The following is a 13940-nucleotide window of genomic DNA, read 5'->3' as shown; positions in this document are numbered from 1 at the left end:
CCTCCCCCTCCCCAGGACCCGGGGGCGTCCTGCATGCAGTCATCCGGGAGTGGCGGGAAGGGCCTGACGCCCAGTGTGGGGCATGCTCCCCCAGCCGGGCTCCGTATCCACAGGTGCGGGCCCTGAGGAGTAGAGATAGCCCGCACTCTCGAGAGGCTTTCCCTGGAGAGAGGCGCCTGCTCTAATTGGTGCCTCCCCTTTTAGGATTTGGGGACCTGCCCATCCCGAGCAGCAGCCTATCCAGCCTACGGCCATCGTGCTTCAGCTGGTCTTTTCCCCCATCCCCTCCTTCGAGACTGCTCTCCCCCCCCCTCCCTTTTTTAAAGAACTGATCAAACTTGAGCGGAAAGCCTAGCTTTGGGTAGAAGTCCCTGGACTTCCGAAGGAAAAGGAAAAGGGTAAATGGACTGCTTATCAATTTAGGGCACAGATTCTCACTTTTCATCTCAAACTAAAACTTTCCCATATTTTGGACTTCGATAGTTTGGCTTTTTCTAATCGGACCCTGTTGATTTCAGAATAGTTCATTTGGAGGGTTAAGAAGATGTTCGTATCACAAAAGGCTTCTCAAGCTTCCTGAGGATACTGGTCAGTTATTCACTTGAAAGGAAAAATAGTTAGGATTTGTAGCCACGAGTGATGGGTAATGTTGAAGCTGTAATTTGAGTTGCTCTCCACTCGATTTTTTTTAACCTTTAAAAACATTGGAAAATTTCAGTGGTTGGAAGGCTTAGAAAAAGCTGTATCAAAGTGAGAAAATATTTAATAAGAGATCAGTGAATAAATATAGGAGGAAAAAAACAATTGATTGCACATGATCAGATTGCTAAGTATAAGTAGAATTCTTTTAGCTAATGCTGCCAACCAGATTTTGCACATTCTATGTAACAGTTTTGTTAACCTCAGGCTAAACAGATTTGTGTAAATATTTTTGGTGTTATCTTTTTATTAATCATTTGTTTATGAAGTGTTCATTAGAAATCTTTCTCATTAAAGAACACAAATATTTACACCAAAGTAACTAGAAATGAAGCTAAATAGGCATGTCAGACCAACAGAAGATGAAGATTGTCATCACAGATGACAAATGCATCATCATTGGCTAACTTTACCAGTTTATCCATCAAATGAACTGAACAATTTGGTGGTTTTTTTAAATTCAAGATTATAAATAACAATAAACACTACATCTTTTTCCAGGTGTAAATTGGTCTTCAAAGGTTTTGCTGGATTTTTTTCCCTCTTAAATATAAACATATAAATATGTATACATGCACAGGCATTCTTTAGTATATGTTTGGTTTAAAATTTTTGTTTATAAGAGGGTCTATATTGTTACAGTCGAATATAAGTTTCTTAAGACAAAGCCTTCTTTTTGTTTTAATCTATATTTCAGTGTCTTGAAGTACTGGATGTCTGGTAAAGGCTTGCTTAATTAGAAAATAAAATGTCAAATTTTTAGAACTTGTAATGTGACTTAGTGTGTCATATTTCTTGTGAGTTCAGAATTCTATGGTTGGGCTTTTTAATCACTTTGTATCTGAACTGAAAGCTGGTCTTTTATATATTTTCCTATAACTACTAATTTTGAATTTTTTCTAACATGAGAGACATAGGTATTTGCAGTGCTGTTAGTATAGAAGCAAATCTGATTTCACTTTTAAGGTCAATAAAAGGGAATGAACAAAGTATAGATACAAGTTAACAACTTCCTGAAATAAAAAGTCCAGGAAACTAAGACCTTCAGCTGAGACTAATAGTTGATACTTGTTTGTTTTAAAAACTGGGCTACTGTAACAAAAACTATTCATTCACCAATAGTTTCTTCAAACATTTTGAGTTGGTTATAGTATACAAGTATGAAATAATGAGATGATCATTTGTTTTAATCCTAACTTCACATTTTTAACCAGTATTCTTTTGTTCAGCCACTCAGCAAGTCAGTATTGTAGTAGATATTATACTATTGTATTGCTTTTTGATATGTTGGTAGTTTTCAGATGTATTTTGTATTTGATGATTATTGTAAACTAGAAGTGTTTAAAATATAATTTGGAAATATATAACAAAATAAAAGTACATTAAAGCATAGATAACATTACAATTTGAAATTAAGCCAATATACTTCCATCAGAGATCCTTATGTATAGATTAAGACTCCCATTTCTATTTGTGTTTGATATCACTGTTTTATATTTTTAAAAAATCCTCTGGACAAAGTACTCTTGATGCATTTTTGAGGAAAAGCCTATTTCATTGGCACTGATAGAAAGGAACATTGACATCTTTGCCTCAGAAAAAGCTCAAGTCTTTTCATGTATTTATTGTAGAGATAACTAAACATAATTCCTTATTTAGGTATATAAAGTTGCTGAGCCTAGAGTCAGGAAGCCTAAACTCAGTACTAGTTGGGTGTTTCTAGGCAAGTCATTTAACCTCTGTCTGCTTCTGTTTCCTCTTCAACAACAAAGGCAGAACAATAACAACAAAATGGGATGATGATAATACCTACCTCCTGAGGTTATTTTGAGTATCAAATAGGATACAAATAATATTTGTAAAGTGCTAAGAATGGACACAAAGAAGGTACTTAATAAGTGTGTGTTTACTTCCAATCAAAGTACTTTTGAAATGCTTCATGGTGTAGAGGCTGCTGTAAATTCTAAAAGGCCATGTATGCTAGCAGAACACAAATTTTCAACAGCCTTGCCAAAATGAAAACGCTTTGACTGGTTTCCCTAGGTGACTATGAGGATAATGAGACTTTGTGCTGTGATAACTCTTAAAGATTGCCTACTAAGATGGAGGTAATAACAACAGCTACAGACTCATGGCCCTTTGAAGTAAGAGATGTCCAGACTGTAGAAAATCCAATATAAGGTCCAGTCACAAGATTCTGGAGATTAAGATGGTCCTACTTAGCAGCACTATAGTTGATTTGTTTTTGACTTGTCATATCCATTTTAAGTTCATTGAGAGGAACCTGTGGAAACTGCAGACAACTGGAGTTTTTTTTTTCCCCATTGTAAGGTTCAAATACCCCAACAGATAAATTTGTTTATATTCCTTGGAATGGCCTAGGTTGTAGATATTTTATGTGCACCTCCTAGTTAATTTAGCTAAATAGGTGTATATAGCACTTCAGTCTTATATACCTAGTCACTGTAAAAGTTCATTTAAATATTTTATCGATGAGTTAGATCTATTTTGTCTGCCAGTTTGAGGATAATAACTGCTGTAACACAGCATGTGGTAGTAACATGCTATTAGGTGAAAAAAAATTTATAGCCTTTAATCAATATTAGGGCAAAGTACTGGGGCAGGATGCTAAAAATATATCTTAAATTCATATTCAAGCTAATTAGTTTATTCACTGGTCTGATTAGCTGTTCTTTAAGATATATTTAGAAAGTAGTACTATTTTATTAAATGCTAAGAATATTAATTTCTCTGAACTTCAGATCAAATAACATTTCAAATAGGTGGATATTGTTATACAAGCAGACATAGAGATAGACTTATTTTGCTTTACCTTCAGGCTTTTAAATCAGCTTACTTTATTCACTGCAGGTAGAATGCTGATTTCTATAAATATCTTCCCTCTTTAGCTAACCCTTATAATCCTGTGATCCACTGACTAGGATTGTCAGTAGGTGTGCTGTTACATTTTATGGCATGTGTCATTTCTAATGCCATTCATCATTCTGCCATGAAAGATTGAGGAAAAGATGCTGGATTTCTAGTCAGGACCCAAGCCTGCCACTTAGCAACCACATCTGTTTTGAGCAAGCCATTCATCTCTGGATCCCTTTATTTTCTCATCTGTAAAATGGCAGAACAGTATTGAACTATAGTCACCACTGGGCTGGAGTCTATAATTCTGCTTCTTTAGTGTCACTTTCTTTGAAAGCAAATCTTTCTATTTCAATGGTCTTTCCAAAGGAAAATTGCTATTAGAAATACAGAAAGTATTCTTTTTTATGTTTCCTATGGTATCAATTTTGTTTGGTTATAGTTAGAATTCTAATGCTTTCTTGCTGCCTGTTTTTAAGATTAACAGAAATTATCTTTGAAGAAGTTAAAATGAAAAAAATCTGAATATATTTTTACTTAATGATTCTCTCTTACAGAGATGTGACACTCTAGGAAACAGGCCAAAACAGAACTTGTTAAAGTTTTGTTGGTTTAGAAATGTTAGAACATAAAGCTGTTTTATGAAAAGCAACTCTTCCCTCAAGATTTCCATAAGGATTGATAGCTCTGTTAACTTGTTCTGCCAGATAGATATTATCTATTAATAATATAGAATACAGTGATAAATTTCAACTGTTTTTAAAATTGATCTTAGGAAGTTTCTTAAATCATTTGATAATAGAAATAATTTTTCTGTATTCATCTCTAGGGGTTAACCATGATATGTATTATTCCATTTAATCAAGTATTCATAGGGTTGGGGGGAGAGCTGGATCTGTGGTTTAATTAGGATAGGGAACTTTTGTCCCTCCCTTCCTCAAGACAGAGCTGTACCTGTTATACTGCTTGGAGTCTTACATAGTTGCTTGAGTCACTGAGAATGTTAAATAAATTGTTGAAGACTGGCATTGAATCTATGTCTTGATGAGTCCAAGACCAGCTCCCCATCCACTATAACAAAGGTTTCAGAGTTGTAAAAAAAAAACAAAACAAACCCAAGTATTAAATCAAATTAAAATGTAATTTTGAAATGTTTCACAAAATAAATTTAAATATAAAATATATAATATTAATTTGTGGTTTTCTAAGTCAATATGAGACCCATTGAGATCCATTCCTGTTTTTGACACACAGCTATACTCACGCTAATTCTCTGCTAAATATATATTTTCTCCCTTAAAAATGGGAAAATTGAGACATGATAAAGGTTAATGTCCTTCAGTAAATGCATGGCACAATCAGGACTAGAATTAGTGAACAAAGAAACCCAATATTAGACATGAGAAGTAATGTTATTTTCCAGAAGTAATTTTCTCTTAATAAAGTTAGCTGATGAATTTTAATATTACCTAGCTTATTATGTATATAATCATTAGTTATCTTCATGTCATCTTTTAGTAGGATAGTCAGTATATTCTTACCTAAGAATATCTGGTATTCTTTCTAAAAGTCTACAAAATGGGAAATATTCAAAGTAAGAAGCCATATGACAAAAGTATTAGGATAAATTAGAAATATTCTTTAATTCTTAATTATTTGGTGACCCCTCGCTGACTTTAACAATCACTTAATTTCTATGTGTGCCATTTGCTCATTAAAAGAAAAACAAAAACCCTGTTAACACTGATCCTCTCAGAAAGGAAGCCTGATAGGATACTTTAGACTATTAAGGGTGAACTGAAATAGATGAAGATTAGGATAAACAGAGTACTTCTGCTACAATTTGCAAACTTTGAGATAACATCAAAGTCTAGCCATAACTATAATAGATAAGTAATGCTATTTTTTAAAGTTACTTCTGCCAGTGTCATTTTCAAAAGTATATTAGTGTACTCCTGATAAGATATAAAGGAAGAGACCAGATGGGATAAATAGCACTTGAATGAAAAACATTACTAAAAGCTTTCCATAGCTAAGAGCTATGTTCGATGAGAATGAACTTACATTCTACTGCCCAGCACAATGAGATCCAGGCATTTATGGTAAAGCCTTGAAAGTAACCTCTCTTCTTTGTGATTACCCAAGGGTTTACTCTCAATCCTGAGGAAATTGAAGAGTGCACCAGACCAGGAGGTAAGAATTCTACTCCTGGGCTTGGATAATGCTGGCAAAACTACACTCCTGAAGCAGCTTGCATCTGAAGACATCAGTCACATTACACCTACACAGGTAAACACATTCTGTTATGAAGTATTTTTGTTTCATGGTACATCATGCCCTTCAAAAAAAGGAAGACTAAGGAAAAAACAGAACTTTTGTCTTTTAGCTCTTGGTTCAATGCCCAATAACATATTCTACACCATCTAAAAGTAAACATTTACATTATCTGTATTCTGATCCAATCAACAGTCAGAATTCAACATTTTATTAAGTGCACATCACATAATATTTTGACTTTAAAAAAAAAAGTGGGGAGGTAACAGCCCAAGAATTTCATCCATGAAATATTGAGTGGGATCAATGAAATATTTAAAGAATCAGAGGAAAGCTTCTAATGCTTTAGATGGATCTTTTATGGAGGTTTACAAAAAGACATAGACAAGAATTATACAGTATAAAAGCTACAACTAGGTTCTCATTTGTACTGGTAGAAAGAATATGCTGGCTGTTTGAGAGCATGCATTTTTTAAAAGTTATGTACAAGGTACTAGCAATCCAAAAATGAAGACCACTACAAACTCTGCCCCATCCTTTCTCCTCCCCCACAGTTTATATTCTAAAACTAAGGCTAACCAAGATGAATCTAAAAAATAGGAAATTAAAAAAAAAAAATACAGAAATCATTAGTGCCAGGGTAAAAGGGGGATTCTATGTACTATTTTGTTCATTTAAAAAAAATTTTTTTAACACAGCCTCTCAGAAAGGATTCTTTGAGAACAAAATTTCCAAAGGATAATGTAAATTAATAAGAGTAAACTGAAATAAATGAAGGATAGGATAAATAAAGTATCTAGGCTACAATTTACAAACCTATTGAAATTTTGAGACAACAGCATTCAAATCTAGCCATAACCTAATAATAAGTACAGGACAGAAAAACTGGTGAATGTCTTTATACCTCTTTCTCTACAAGAATAGAAGAAGGAGAAAATTCCTAAGGAGAAAAATTACTTCCTCACTAAATACCTGGATTTATTGACTGGCAATTGATCTGCTGTTCTTAGTAACTTTGTAGCATTAGCATATGTGAGAAAAAGAGTATTATAAACCTGAGGTTATTAATTGTTTCCTTTCTGGATAGTATTTGTACAACTGTTGATGTGTGTGCTTAATTACTAGGTGAGCATTCTTAACTTGTACCTTATTTCAGAAGTCACTGAGTTGCTATCAGATAAACAATTTTAGAGCTTCTGAACAAACTTTATTCAGATAATTTATAAATTATAGTAGTTTCTCCTGGAAAGACTAAAAAAACATACTCTAGTGGATGCCCTTCAGTTGGGGAATGGCTGAATAAGTTATGATATATGAATATAATGGAATATTATTCTATATGAAATGATGAGCACGTTGATTTCAGAAAAACATAAAGATTTACATGAACTGATGCTAAGTGAAGTGAGTGGAACCAGGAGAGCTTTGTACACAGCACAAGACTGTGTGAGAATCGACTGTGAGATGATTTTCCTCTTTTCAACAATAAGGTGATTGAGGCCAGTTCCAATAGACTTGTGATAGAAAGTTTCAGCCACATCCAGAGAGAGAACTGAATGTGGATCAGTTTTTTCATCTTTTTTGTTGTTGTTGTTGTTTTTTCTTTCTTGTATTTTTTCCCTTTTGACCTGTTTGGTTTTTTTTTAGGTTTTTGTTTTTGTTTTTTGCATGGCATAAGAAATATAGAAATATGTTTAGAAGAATTGCACATGTTTAACCTATATTGAATTACTTGCTGTTTGGGGGAGGGTGGAGGAAAAAAGGGGAAAAAATTTGGAACACATGGCTTTGCAAAGAGTGAATGCTGAAAACTATCTTTGCATATGTTTAGAAAAATAAAATATTATTAAAATAAAAAAATCATACTCTAGTGTGTTTGGATCCTTACAAGAGAAGAAAAGATAGCTTTTTAAATATTCAGGAAAAAAGATAAAGCACATACTTATTTTATACATTTTGACCTTCAGATTCTTATGTCTCTTTACAATCTTTTAGAGATTTGAAAGGGACATTATTAAGTGAACAGTTTTAGGTACTTTTGGCAAGAAGTTAAAATGCATCCTCCATTTATTTATCCATTGTCTTCCCAATATTCAAACATACATTTATTTCTCTTTCATTCCAAGTTTTATAGAAACACCAACACCTTAAGTTATACACAAGTGACTCTCCTCTATAATGAAGACTCTGGTAGCACCTGCCCCTGATGTAGTGTGTCCTAGTTTCAGATCTCAAGTAGTGATAGTGGCATGTAGGCAAATTCACCAGATGTTCAGAATGAGCTCCTTTGCCCTGTTATTTTTTACTAAGGAAGATAAATTTCCTGTTCACTAGCAGCAAACCTTCAGACCAGATTTTAAAGTCTTGATTTCACTGTATCACTTATAAGAGAGATAAAATAATCCTTATTATAAAATGCTATCTGAATCTTGAATTTTTTGCTCATTTGTCCTTATAATTCCTGACTCAGAATGCTGATCCATGATTTACTCATCTTTCTTTAGGCTCTCCATTGCAGTAACTCCTGAAAATCAACATATTTTCCGGTTGACCAAAGATTTCTAAAAGAACAACACAGATTATTTCTAGGAATCAGAAGGTTTCTCCCCAACCACTACCCACAGCATGACTTCTCGATTCAGGGTTGCATTGTGTGCTATTTTAGTAGAACTTTAAATCTCCATGGTTCTTTAAAATACAAGTCAAGTGCAAATTTATTCTCCCACATACATGGTGGCATAAGTTTAGTTCTTTCTATACCCTGTTTAACCCACTATAGAAAAATCTTTCTATACTGAACCATAATTTAAAAAACTGATCCTTCACACACAATGGTTGTTCCTCTTTAAATTTAGCATTCTATTCTCTTGAGTCTTCAGATTTAACCATATTCCTGATAGCCTTTACCATTCTAAGATCTTCAGATAGCATTCTCTATGTTGCAAATCCAAATTAGTCTCAGTGTCCTGACTGTCCCATCCTTGTAAACACTATAAGTATTTAGCTCAATTAGATAAATATTTATTAAACACCTAGCATGCCAGATAGAATTAAGAAAAAGAGCCAATTCCTGCCCTCAAAGAACTTACAATCTAATGGGAGAAGACAGTGCAAAAAAAAAAGCTAAAAATCAGGGCAATTGAGAATGGAGCTCCAGAGGGTGCCAGGGTGGGACATGGTTGTTATGTGAAGTAAAAGTGAAGCAGTGCTTCTGATGGAGAAAGGAGTTTCTAGGAAGGAGCGAGCCCTCTAAAAGGGAAGATTTGGGAGACATTTAATGCTCTATTCTCCAACCCTCTAATCAGAGGGGAATGGCAGCTGTGAGTGAGTTGAGACTGTGTAGAGTATCCAAACCTAAATCACAATGATGAGATTTCAGGTGATTAGCTCCTGGGATGTGGCAAAAGCATGTATTTCTTGAAATGGAAGCCAAGCAGGACTGCTGTTGGAGAATGGGATAGACAGCAGTATTTTGTCAGTACTTTGTCTGCTACTGATTCTATAACACTGGTGAAGTTAATTGTACATGAGCTAGCTTTCTTCTCTATGTAATTTTCGTAGCAGTAATTTTCATTAGTACTATGTTCATCTCTGTCAATACTTCTCACAAGTGGGAGATGACAAAGCTGTTAAATATGATCTTTTACTAATATAATCCCAAAGCATAATTTAACTAGGTGTTTTTGCCTTTTTCTTTTTCAGGGTTTTAACATCAAAAGTGTACAGTCACAAGGTTTTAAACTGAATGTATGGGACATTGGTGGACAGAGGAAAATCAGGCCATACTGGAGGAATTATTTTGAAAATACTGATGTACTTGTAAGTACTGCCTACTCCTGCATTAATTCAAGGCCTTTCCTGCTGTGTGCTAGAAACATTAACACTCTAATGTTCTCATTGTCAGTATTTCCACTGCTATAACATTAATCATCATGAACTTATTAGCAGGGCTAGCAGAAGGCTGGCGATTGTAAAGCAAGCAATCTTGGAATAGCTTTTATAAGACACATTATTGTTGCTTGGTAACAATAGTGTGTCCTTCTACACCTTGGCAAAATAATCTATTTATAAACATACTTCAGTGATTTGAGCAGCAAAATAAAACTTAGAAGATCCCAGAATGTCACTAACTATAATCACCAAAATGATGCTCCGAGGCTCTTTTCATCCTTTTCTAAAATTTGAAAAGCCTTGCTTCATGTGATTACTATGAAAATTAATAAGAATGCTATAAGAATTAATTTTTCATTCTCATTAGGTTGTGATAATAGCAAAACATAAATATTGTTATCATAAAATCAAATCAACAAATATTAATTTTGCACCTACTACATGTGAGGCACTGTTGTAAGAACCATATTATAATCTGGCTTTTTGTGAAGAAAATTTCTCTGCTGTCGATGCCAGATTGGATGCTTGAATTGGTGTGGAAAAAATAGGTTATTGGCTAGGAGGGAGGTGGAGAGAGGCACAACTTTCCAAGAAAGAAAACTATGCTCTTAGCCTCAGGAAACTTAGTAAATACCTCTTCACAGTATTTGTTTTATAAATCATTTAAGTGTTATTCTTAAATTGTACTAAAAGCACATATTAGATTAAAAGAGAGGTTGTAGAGAGAAACAAAGCTTATATTGGATGCTTTGCAGGTATAAGACAAAGTAAGAAAAATTCTAGAAGATGGGTAGTTAAGGGTACAGATATTTGTTAGGTTCCTAAAAGAAGTCTCCAAAATTTTCTGGTCCTTGGGTAAGAATTTAAAAGTTAAATGAATCTAACAGCTAGTAGGCAGGATGCAAAGATGATGTAATGTAATCACAGATGTAACATTTTGTGTGAACCATATGTACCCAGCAAGCTATGTATATTTGAGCAAAAATCAGTTCAGCATAGCAACATGAGGAAAGTTTTTCTCTGAAGCATCAGGAAGCCAGTGAAAGATTGTATCTTGGATTTAGATTCAACCTTGTATTGTTCCAGGGCGGCCTGTGAGACCATGGTTATCAACCTGGTCCCTAGGGCTAGACTCCAAGCACTACCTTGCCAGATTTAGCAGCACCTAGGGATGCAGTTTTTTATTTGTTTGTTTTAAACTCTTTACTTCTTGAGTTAGGAAAATCCGATTCCAAAGCTAAATCAGATGGTTTCAAGAGTAATTTAACTATTTCCCACCAGGTGGACACCAAAGGGAACTATATAAAATTTTATTAGACTAAAAGGGTTAACACAATGCCTAAATATAGCCTAAATTATTCCTAAAGGAGGATCAAAAGAGTGCTATATATCTGGTTCATGATTTCTTACTTCTAGAGAAAGGAGAGATAAAAGGTGTGATAGAAGTAATGGGCAGATAGATACACTTTTCCCAAGGTCATTAGAAAGCATAGAAATATATACCACTGCTGTTTTTCAAGGTAGAGCTTTGTATAACAAAGCTCCATTGATTTTTACTTTTAAATATAACTTAAAATGTCTCATCATTTTATAATCAAATCAAACCATTTGCTACTTATCTCCACTGAGAATTCTCGGATATGCCTCAAATTCTCTGAAACAAAATGATTTCTAGAGTACAATAAACAGTAGACGTATTTTGGTATGGAATAGATAGAAAGGACAGTTGGGGAAACTCTACAGATAATCCAAAAACCTAATTTTAATCAATAGCTTCAGTATCCCTTCCTCAAACTTTTACAAAATGTGAATTTCATTTCTTCTTGATGTATATCCACCCTTTGGTGGAGAGATGTTTATGGGAAGCAAAATGGCCAAAAGGTGGCAGCAGTAGGGAGAAGAAAGAAAAACAAAAGAATATTCCGTTCATTTCCTCAGTGATTAGTCATTGGATAATGGAAGTTGAATAAACTTATGGGAGTCCATATCAAATCAGATAAAAATCTTTTTACTGACCTTCCCATGACGATAATAGAGTTTCAAGTAATTTTGCATATGGCAAAATTTCAAGTGTCCCGAGTTAAATTAGGATTTTAAAATAGGGTTAATAATATAGTTTGTCTGGATGCACACTATTTTAATATCAAGGTTAGAAGAGTACCAGAGCTTCTATTTTCTCTGGTTCTTTGAAGCTGAAAACCAGATTCTCTGTTTTAATTAGTTTGGGGTTTGTTTTTTACATGGCAAGGTTGACAGACAATAAAAAATAGATCATATCAGGAGCAGTAGCATTTTCTTGTAAATGACAATGTGTCCCACAAGGAGATGAACATTTTTTTTAAAAGATGAAATCTGTGGGGATAAAAAAAGGAAAATGCTGAAGAAAAACAAAATGAACACACCAGAGAAGCCTGACCACTGCTTTTCATTTAACTTATTTCTTAGTAAATAGGGTAGCCATTTTATAGGCTTTTCCTTAGAATTATGGTACAATCATTTCCAAATGTGATTGGAAGTGATTTGAGTGATAAACCAAACACTATGAAAAACATATGTATAGATTGAGGGACAATATGGCTACTTTTGAAAACATACTTGCCATAGCACAGAAGTGTTTTTGTGGGACTGTTTGTATGAAATATCAACTAGCAGTAAATCAGTGCCAAAGATTTACTCTTGTTTTCACTCAGCCTCTGAACTTACCAGTCAGCTTCTGAACTTTTCTTGGGACCATATTTCTCCATTTTTTAGAACTCTCCACCAATTCCTCATAATATTTGAGATGGATTATAAGTATTTTGTTTTTGTCTTCATATTATACCTTCTAGACAAGCACAGTTTTCTCCTCTGATTTTGTGGGAAGGGTTAGTAGATAATACCCTCAATATGAGTCATCAATATGATGTGATATTGGCATAATCTTAGACTGCCTTAAGAGATATATGCCATCCTGAATTAAGAAGGTGATAGTTTTATATTCTGACTTCATCAGACCACATCTGGAATACTGTTTTCATTTATGAGAATCACATCTTAGGAAGGATATTGATAAACAAATCCAGCAAAGGCTGGATGACCATTTGCTGAAATAGAGGGCATTCTTTCATGTATGGAGTAAGATTAGATGATTGTTGAGAGTCCTTTTCAGTTTTGAAATTTTGTAACTTTTTTTCCCCTTTTTCTATCACCTGCATAAGACCTTCTATGTAGTCTTTTCTACTGGACACATCCTCTTCCTAATCACTATTGATATAATGTCTTCTCATTTTTGTATTCTTCTTTTTGGTATATTGCTTAAATGAAATCCATCTCAATCTAGTCTAGACTCTCTCACCCAAAATAAAAGTAAAATCGACTCCATGTTACATGGTTACTCATTTCTAATATAGAGATTATGGTATCATTGTTATATATTATTATTATAACTATCCCAATATGTTTCCTTCCTTTCTACATGAAGCACTTCTGTAACATAGTTATTCTGAGCCTCTGAGTTAGAAAGACCTTCATAGCTCATGTTTTGCATTAACTTGCCAGCCATTCAACATTTATGAGGTACCACTATGAATAGAGTGTTGTATCTTGTTGGCCTTCTTTGGATATTTTATAATAACAGTCAGACCTTAGAATTCTGAGGCCCAGAACATTTTTTGTGCCTTTCTTCTCTCTTTGCTTTTCCCTGAAAAAAAAACAAACAAACATGAAGATATAAATGTGCTTGGAAGAAAAAATTATCTCTGCAGTTGTTTTTGACTGAACTTCATTTCTGTGAGTTTTTAGTTATGGGTGCCTGACTCACAGTATTCAGCAGAATTTTACTTGCTTTTGTTTTAGAAGAAAGTCTGGCTTGGGTATGGTTCAGAATTTGATGCACACACAGATTGCTTTCTGCAGGTACATTTATGTAGTTTAGTGCTACTAAAGATGATAGGTTTGATATTTCTTTGGTTAAAAAGCACTTTTGTAGGAGATTCGTCTTTCCTGCATTATTTTAATTGTAATTTGTAATTATGTAGCAAAAGAAATTCTAAATTTGTAGTGTATATATACTGAATTCCAAATCCTTTTATGAGATTTCCCCCCCAATTTTTCCTGTTATCTACATCTCATCCCTTGAGCTAGACAAACTAGATTTTTAATGTAAATGTGAAAGATAACTAGACACTAAAAGATAACATATACATTAATTCCAAGAATATTGT

General features: G+C 34.0%; 1 protein-coding gene across 1 annotated transcript in view; it reads left to right on the top strand.

Moving 5' to 3' along the window:
• The window catches only part of ARL3 (ADP ribosylation factor like GTPase 3), a 32851-nt gene that overhangs the window by 362 nt on the left and 18549 nt on the right, over positions 1 to 13940 (top strand). The window contains exons 2-3 of the mRNA XM_051981319.1: positions 5719 to 5862; positions 9550 to 9666. Coding sequence (XP_051837279.1) covers positions 5719 to 5862; positions 9550 to 9666 — 261 coding nt within the window. The remainder of the gene's footprint in view (positions 1 to 5718; positions 5863 to 9549; positions 9667 to 13940) is intronic.

This window comes from Antechinus flavipes, chromosome 2, assembly GCF_016432865.1.
Source record: "Antechinus flavipes isolate AdamAnt ecotype Samford, QLD, Australia chromosome 2, AdamAnt_v2, whole genome shotgun sequence".
In the NCBI taxonomy this organism is placed as follows: Eukaryota; Metazoa; Chordata; class Mammalia; order Dasyuromorphia; family Dasyuridae; genus Antechinus; species Antechinus flavipes.
This window is presented reverse-complemented; position numbering and strand designations above follow the sequence as displayed.